At 41.0% G+C, this 8,613-nt stretch overlaps 1 protein-coding gene across 1 annotated transcript in view; it reads left to right on the top strand.

Moving 5' to 3' along the window:
• LOC107106476 (protein FRA10AC1) overlaps positions 1 to 8,613 on the top strand; it is a 29,369-nt gene that overhangs the window by 7,757 nt on the left and 12,999 nt on the right. The window contains exons 3-8 of the mRNA XM_015406631.1: positions 731 to 820; positions 909 to 954; positions 5,372 to 5,448; positions 6,234 to 6,317; positions 6,769 to 6,853; positions 8,139 to 8,184. Coding sequence (XP_015262117.1) covers positions 731 to 820; positions 909 to 954; positions 5,372 to 5,448; positions 6,234 to 6,317; positions 6,769 to 6,853; positions 8,139 to 8,184 — 428 coding nt within the window. The remainder of the gene's footprint in view (positions 1 to 730; positions 821 to 908; positions 955 to 5,371; positions 5,449 to 6,233; positions 6,318 to 6,768; positions 6,854 to 8,138; positions 8,185 to 8,613) is intronic.

The following is an 8,613-nucleotide window of genomic DNA, read 5'->3' on the forward strand; positions in this document are numbered from 1 at the left end:
CTGCACGTCCCCCCCCCCCCAATAGCTAGCAATCCAAAACAGTCCAGTGGAGCCTGAGCGGTGGATGTTGCCTTCTGACACACTTCTGGTGATGTCAGGGGTGTGTGGCATATGCAAATAAATTATGCTAATAATTTATGCTAATTAGCTCCTGTACCTTTTTTTCTACGAAATGACCCCTGGCTGTATTAACTGTTATGCTCACAGTCAGTCCTGCTATAACATATCCTGCTTGCTGGGCCAGCCCAGCCATAGAGGCAAACTACAAAGCTGCATGGCTATACGTACAGAATGATTCCTGTGCAGAAATATACATAGTGTTCTCACCTGAATGTCCTTCCTCCTAATCGGATGACTTCAGTGCTCATTTTGGTTACTCATTGGTAAAGGAAAGGCATTCTGCATATGCTCAGACACTCTCTTCTTGATTGTAATTTCATCTACAGGAACACCGTTTGTGCTTCAGGGTCTATTAGGAAATCAATCAATAGTGATAGCAACCCATACTTTAATGGGATCTGCTGGCAGTTCAGGACTAGGGTAGGTGAATGGGTGGGAAGTGGTCCCAATCCTCTGTCCAAGTGACCCTCTTGTAAAACTACTTAGCTTTTATTTTAAGACTAAAGGCTTCATATGTAAATGTTTGAATATAAGGTGTGCGTATAACACTGCTGATCTTTAAAAAAATAATTAATGGTGTGCTTTTCCTTCTTTTATTATATACGCCAAGAAATGAAGATGCGTTACTTACAAAGCCCTTCCAGAAAGAAAAACAGAGCAAGGTGGCCCACAAACAGATAGCGGCAGATGAATGGGACAGGTATGTTGCTATAGTTACCAGTTTCTCCCACCCCCAAATGAAATAAGCATTTGGTTTGTACAACTGAAACAATCTTTTATTTTATTAGGGAAGAAGCAAGAAACCGAAGATTTCATTTAATAGCAATGGATGCTGTATCCTTTAAATACGAATTGTATTGATAGCAACATACTGCTTTTTAGTGCCAATTAATTTAAGGGGAGAAAATCATTCTGAAAGAGGAATTTCAGTGGGATTTAACTAATATTCAATTATTAGGGTAGCCAACCTCCAGGTGGCAGCTGGAGATCTGCTGTTACAACTGATCTCCAGGCAACAGTGATCAGTTCCCCTGGAGAAAACGGCCTCTTGAGAAGGTGGACTCTGTGGTATTATACCCCAATGAAGTGCTAAAAAGAAATCCTCTCTGCTGGTGAGTAACTTTGCCCTCCTGCTACTCCTCTCAGTGTGCTTATAAAGAAAGGCAGGTGAGGTGGTGCCCTGCTCTCTGTGTACCTGAACTTCAAAAAAGAAAAGCAGCAAAAAATGATGGTTCTTTAGGCGCTCACGACCCATCAAGTGGAGCTGTGTGACTTGCTTGAGGTTTGTCAGGTGCTTTTATCCACAGAAGACACATTCAGTGACTTGGATCCAGCCACGCTCGAGTGGAAATGGACTTAGTGCAGTTCTGCTTGTGTAAGATCTTGTGCAACCCCTAGCACTTTCCTCCCTATATATTGTCGTGCCCAGAAATTGGTTTGCACAAGATGGTTACAAACAGAAATGCAAGCAGGGATACAATAGATTTGATTTTACCCAAGCAGCTACCTCAGTCTTTTTCTGGCATTTCTGCTTCTGCAAGAGCTCCAGCACAAGTGGAAATTGTGTGCTGGGTCCAATCCGATGTGCTCATTTTCAGAAATATTTTAATCCTCTATTCTGGCTGCCCCTCGGACAAGATGAATGGCTAAAATGAAACAGTGTGTGCAACAGCTTTTAAAAATCTTGTATGGATTTCTTCTTCAGTGAACGATAGCTGCTTTGTAGAGCTGTTTTGGGGAATACAGGATTTAAACTGGAATACTTAAAGAAGGAAAAGAAGTTTGTGCTGCTACACAATTTCATTTGCCTTGAACTTTGGTTTGAATGGTTGACTTCAAATAGGGGCCAAAATGGACTCAGCTATTTGTATCATCTGAGAGTTCATTCCAGTTCACGAAATAGAATGAGAACCCCTTAAACTTAGTATTCTGGTGAATGTGTGTTGTCATCTTGGACTCTGATGTAAATAATTTTTAATAACAGTTTCCCAAGCAGTGAACTCTAATATTCTCTAGAATCCAGTCATGCAGTTATAGGGAATCTGAGATTAGTATTGCTGGCTGTAATTCTTATTTTAATACATATGAATGTGTGGCTTTTTCTCTCTCTGTTTTATTGGAAAATGCAAAACAGCTTTTGCTGATGGCTAAGCTATAAGGCTTTGGAAAGCAGGCTTAGGAAAGCAAGCGCCTTTAGGTGACCTCAGATAATCAGATTATGTTTTTCAAAAGTATGTTTCTTTGGCTTATCAGCAATGACTTGGAATTTTAATAAAAGCTTTTTATATATGAAGGAGAGAATTGGAGAAAACAGACATATTCAGTATGTAGTATCTATTTAGTACCCACAGTAATGATGCCTTGTAGAAGCAGTAGCAGTTGCGGACTTTGCTTTGTTTACATTGCCCTTAACTGATATACATCCTCTGTCTTTTGTATATTTTTAAATCTGGCACCACCAGCTTCCCCCTCCCTTCCTTTACTTAAAATATACCAAGTTTTTCCAGCTTTTTCTGGTATGTTACATATCCCAACAGTTTTTCTAGCAGTTCTCTGAACATTCTCTGGATTTTCTGCAGTTCTTTTAGCACCATCCTGAAAAAAATGTGCTGCTCAAAAAGACACTAATGAGGAGAATGCTACTGTTAGTTTCATACCTGGTCTCATACCCAGGTATTTTCCTGGTTTTCAAAGGCAAGAAATGTTCCCACACATTATGCGTAACATAAAAACTCTGAGAAGCCAATTTTGGATCAGGCCAATGGCCCTTCCAGTCCAACACTCTGTCACACAGTGGCCAAAAATACCAGGTGCCATCAGGAGGTCCATCAGTGGGGCAAGTGTAATATGGTGTATAAAATTTAGCAACTGCACTGTAAGTGTGCCAATTTATACAAACAAAAAGGTTCATGTAGTTCTTTTGCACTTATGCCTGCTAATTATTTTCTTGAACAGGAGCAATATGTTTGAAACAGATTGTGAACTAGAACTCTGGCATCATTCTTACATCCCTGCAAACTCACAGAAGTTTGTTGCTGCTTGTTATGTTAGGGTGTCATCCTCCTATTGCTAGCTGTGTGTAAAACGACTAGGGGAATTTACAGATCATGTCTAATTACTTAGAAATAGGAACAGAACAACCTGGTTGCCATTATAGACCTGCAGTATTCTAAATGCTGCATTTATAGAAACATTTTCAAGACCAAATGGGTTATGGAGCAGAGCTGCCTCAGTTGAGTACTCTCAGGAAGTGTTGCTTTCTTGACTAATGCAGCCACTGGCTTTTAACCAGACTATCCCAGTATAATGAAACATTTATCAGGCTATCGACTTGCACAGCACTTAAGCAAATATAGCATGAATTCAGTGTCCCACAGAACTATGACAAAATAATACAGGACAGGTCATGAGTTGTTGAAGTGCAGACACCATTATTAACACCGTGCACAAAGTTCAACTGAGGACACCCCATTCCAGAAAAGTATTGAAAATGATCTTCCCATTAGTTTGATTCCTGAGATAAAAACAACTCCTAAGAAAATGGAATGTCACATATTTGTATGGCGAAAGACACACATTAATTCTACAGCAATTAACCCTGGTTTTTATTGGAAAGGTACAAAGTGATGCAGTTCAAGCTTCACCTCGCCCACCATGCCATGCTTCTTCCTGATCAAGAAGCTAGGCAGCGCCTGCATCCAGGGCAGCTGGAGACACGGTATCCAGAGTCCTGTGGATCGTGTCCAGCTTTGTAAAACTGCTGTTGTGATCTGCCCTGAGCCTGCTTGCGGGGAGTGCAGAATATAACTCAAAACAAATAAACTTGGCAAGGGCTGGTCTTTTAATTTGATTTCAGAAGTTCAGCTTTTCTTCAGGGTGACTTTAATTGATGAACATTGTCTATAAAGTTGGCCAGAACCAAGGTAAAGCTGGTAGATCAGATTTAAAAATAGGAGAGAGGGATATTGACAACATTGCAGTCAGTCTTCCCTTTCAAGTTGGTACATCGGAAGGTCTGTTTTCAGCCTGCACATTAACTAGTGAATATCGCCATAAGGACACCCCCCCCCCCCCCCGGGTTATACTACTTTTCCAAATAAACAGACATTAGAATCTAAAATAATTGGTGGTTCCTAAACATTTCTTTTAAAAAATAAGATATTTATATTTCACTTCTCTCCTCCAACAATGACCCAAAGTGTCCTACAACATCATTCTTCTCCCCTCCATTTTATCCTCCCAATAACAACCCTGAGAGCAAGTGACAGACCCAAGGTCACCCATGAGCTTTCAAGGCAGAGTAGGGGTTCAAACCTGGGTTTCCCCACTCCTAGGTCAGCACTCTAACCCGGGGATCCCCAACCTTTTTGAGCCTGTGGGCACCTCTGGGCTTCTGATACAGCAAGGTGGGTGCAGCCACAAAATGGCTGGCACAAAACAGCTGCTGCAGGAGGTGGAGCCAGCCGCAGCTTACCTTCAGTCACACAGTGAAGATTCTCATGTTGTGGTGGCAAAGCAACATTTTTAAAGGTCTGCATAGCCAATCAGATCTCCAGTGTCCAGTCGGAAGCCTTACTGGGAAAAGCCCCTCATCGCCCTTCCAACTTTCTAAAGAACACTTGGTGGGCACCAGGATAGATGTTAATGGGCACCATAGCACCCGTAGGCACCACATTGGGAACTTCTGCTCCAACCGCTAAACGATGCTGGAATAAACATATGTCTTACGTTATAATTCTCTTAATTATTAGCAGGGCTATTTTTGAGCAGGAACGCACAGGAACGGAGTTCCGGCTGGCTCCCGAGTTGGCCACACCCAGCAGGAACTCATTAGCATAATAGGCCACACCCAACAGCAGAAACTCATTAGGATTGGCTGTAGGGATGTGTAACATGCAAAGGAGTTCCTGCTACAAAACAAAAGCCCCGGATTTTGACAACAAACAAGGTAAACAGAATAAGAAGCAAAAGGTTACTTCTGGTAACATGGGGGTGTGGCCTAATATGCTAATAAGTGGTGCTGTCAGGGTGTGGCCTAATATGCTAATGAGTTCCTGCTGGGCTTTGTCTACAAAAAAAGCCCTGATTATTAGTATGACAACCTTCATTGCAAGTAAACTTAACTTTGGAATTTGTGTCCTGACACCTGTTACATCTTGCAAACACTGTGTGTGGGCAGGTGGTACCTATTCAGTCCTATTCAGCAGCCATTGATAAGAAACACTGAAAGTGAATTCCTTAATTCTCTCAGTATGCACGGCATAAGAAACTGGTGAATGACTACATTTTATTCTATGGTGGTAAAAAAGAAGACTTCAAACGTTCAGGGTGAGTGCTGGCTAATTACCAGAGTCTGTTTTTTAAAAAAGCTACTCAATAGGGAACATCATATAATTCTAGACAGTTACATTTGGCTTGTTCCTGTTCCATGTTTCATTGGCTTAGTCACAGAACAAAGAACATTTTTTGACACACAAAAAGACATACTCTCCTTGCATTGAGATTGCCTGTTTTTACAGGAATATAAGAAGCCCAAACTTTCAGACCCCAAGAGCCTGGCTCTGTTAGCCACCTTGTTATGATGCAGTCCTATGAACACTTTCCTGGGAGTAAGCCCCATTTAGTAGAGATGAGTAGGATTCTGAGGAGTCCTGCTTGAAATTTTTCTCTCAGGCTCTGAAAGTTTGGGTTCCCCAGAGAAAGGCCTCTGCTCTTAATTGTCAGGGAGGTGATAAAAAAATAATTCCTTTGACTATGCGTACTATCTAAGGCAGTTTTAAATCACTGTTTAAACATTCAGAACCAACACATTCAGAACCAAGAATATAACTGAATTGAGAAGTTTAATTTTATGGTATATGTGTAAAAAAGCATACTTGAATGGCTAATGTTTCAATCTAAGTTTAATATAAAATGGGGTAGGCAGAGACTCTTGGAAATTTTAATGTAGCTTTTCAGATTCTGCTCAGTGTTTTATCACTTGTCATTAGAAAACCGTGTTCTTGTTCTGCAATTAAAATTCTGAGGTAAAATGCAGGGAATGAAGATGTGATTATTTTGTACTGTAAAAATATATTTTTTTACATCTAGGTGTAAACATACTTTTTTCACAGAGCAAATGACAAGACTGACCTTGATATTGTCAGGGAAAACCACAGATTCGTGTGGAGAGAGGAAGATGAAGTGGATATGACCTGGTAACTTGGGCTGTGGCTGAGCCTTCATTTATTTATGTTTTACTGACATTTTAATTCACATGTATAATTTACGGTGTCATCTTGTCTGAAGCACTTAGGAAGATTAGTACTGTACCTCTGTGGCCAAGCAAACTCTTGATGAGCCATAATGAATGTTATGAATTCCTAATTAAAAGCAAGCTAGTATTAAAAACGCCCACAAACCAAGGCTTTCCCAAAGCTATTTGTAATCTCGGTTTTTAATGTGTTTTTTTAACCAGAAACTTCTGTTTAAGGTAGTTACTCCCACTGAATTGTGCCTTTTCTGTAATTTTCTTCTGTAGCTAGTAATTATTATGTAGAATTGACTTGCTAATATTTCTGCTTTGCTGCTCTTTGAGCCAGGAAGAACCTCTGTTGCTTTCGCCCACTTGTGTTATTTTGTGTGCCTAATACGTTCTTCGATTTTCAGGGAGAAGAGGCTTAGCAAGAAATACTATGATAAGTTATTCAAAGAATATTGCATAGCAGATCTGACTAAATACAAAGAGAACAAGGTAAAGGTTTAACTTTTAAATTTCATTCGTTTGGAGGCTGTGTAAGCCCAGGGTTGCTAAGCAGAGGCAGGCAACGACAAACCACCTCTGGTGTCTCTCTTGCTCTGAAAACCCTGCTGATTTGCCGTAAGCCAGGTTGGGCTTGATGGCAAAGAAAGGAGAAAGGTTCAAACATCCACATTTGAGCTCCTTTTAAGGGCACTTGGAGCTGCGGTGGCTCAAGTGGTTAGGACGCTGAACTGCAGGCTGTGGAAGGTCAGTAGTTCAGCAGTTCGAGCCCCGGGTGCCGCATGACGGGGTGAGCTCCCGTCTCTAGTTCCAGCTCCTGCCAACCTAGCAGTTCGAAAGCAAGAAATTGCAAGTAGATAAATAGGGACCACTTCGGTGGGAAGGTAACAGTGTTCCGTGCGCCTTGGTGTTTAGTCATGCCGGCCACATGACCACGGAAACGTCTTCGGACAGCGCTGGCTCTTCGGCTTTGAAACGGAGATGAGCACCGCAACCCTAGAGTCGGATTCGACTGGCTTTCGAGCAAGGGAACCTTTACCTTTTTAAGGGCACTTAGGCAGTACGTTATTGAATAAACTATACATAAGTAAAGACATAGTATCCTGTATTCAGCTGCAGCCAATAATAGGTGCTCTGGAGGATGAGCACAGGAAGTAAGGCTATATATAGGGTAGTTTAACCTATCAATTATTGTTTACTGCCAGCTTGCAACAGAAGCTTATGGAAATTAGACTTTGCGCGCAGGGATCATGTTTAGATAATAAGTGGAATTCCTATGAACATAGGCATGTTACTTTTCTTGTTCCCGTCTAAAAGTGGCCATGGCCTTGTGAGCTTCCTCTAAGACAATTGCATATTCCCCTCGTATGAGATCTGCTGGACCAGACCAGAGGTTGATCATCATGTTTCCAGCAGAGGCCAGGCAGCCAATTCTGGGAAGCCTGCTAGCAGGGCCTCCTGGTCTTTGTCCACTTGTAGTTGTTGTCCAGTGGCATTCTGAATGACATCAAAAGGAATTCTGGGTTAGAATGGCTCTTGCTTATTCTATATTACTTATCATGCACGTAGTACTTAAGGGGAACACACTGGAATGCTGACTTTTTGTGGCCCAAACTTGTTTGTACTCTGGATGTAGCCACTGAGTTGCAAGGGAACAAAAATGATGCAAATTAAGGTAGAAGAGGGACAGTCTGCACTTAGAACTCGGGGGGGGGGATTGTTCTGTTTTGGCTGAATCTGCAAAATTCTTAATCTTGCCTCTTCATCTCTCTCCTAGTTCGGGTTTAGATGGAGACATGAGAAAGAGGTCATATCAGGAAAAGGCAAGTCTTTTTTCCCCCCTTTTCCAAATTCTTTTTTCTTTTTTATTTGTTCTTGCTGACTGGTTTGTAACACATTGTGTAATGCATTGTGTGTTTATTTTATTTATTTTCCAAGTGTTAATTTTAAAAGTTTCAAGCTTGCTTCTCAAAGGCTGCAGTTGTTGGCACAGATTAATAATATAGTTCACCACTAAGGGGCACAAATGTTTAACATTGGAATAAGGTCGTCTTGAAGTGGTCGTGCAGGTTGTTTTCCTGAATTTATAATGTGATCCTAAACATAGATGTGTCCCTCTAAACCACTGGATTTAGAAGGGTATAACTCTTCTTAGGATTGCATTGTTATTCTTGAAACTCTCTTAATACATTTTATTATTGTTCTCAAATCAGACAAGTATTAAACCTATTTTGCATGTATTTTAGGATGTT

This window comes from Gekko japonicus, unplaced genomic scaffold, assembly GCF_001447785.1.
Source record: "Gekko japonicus isolate JY-2015 unplaced genomic scaffold, Gekko_japonicus_V1.1 scaffold165, whole genome shotgun sequence".
NCBI classification, from domain to species: domain Eukaryota; kingdom Metazoa; phylum Chordata; class Lepidosauria; order Squamata; family Gekkonidae; genus Gekko; species Gekko japonicus.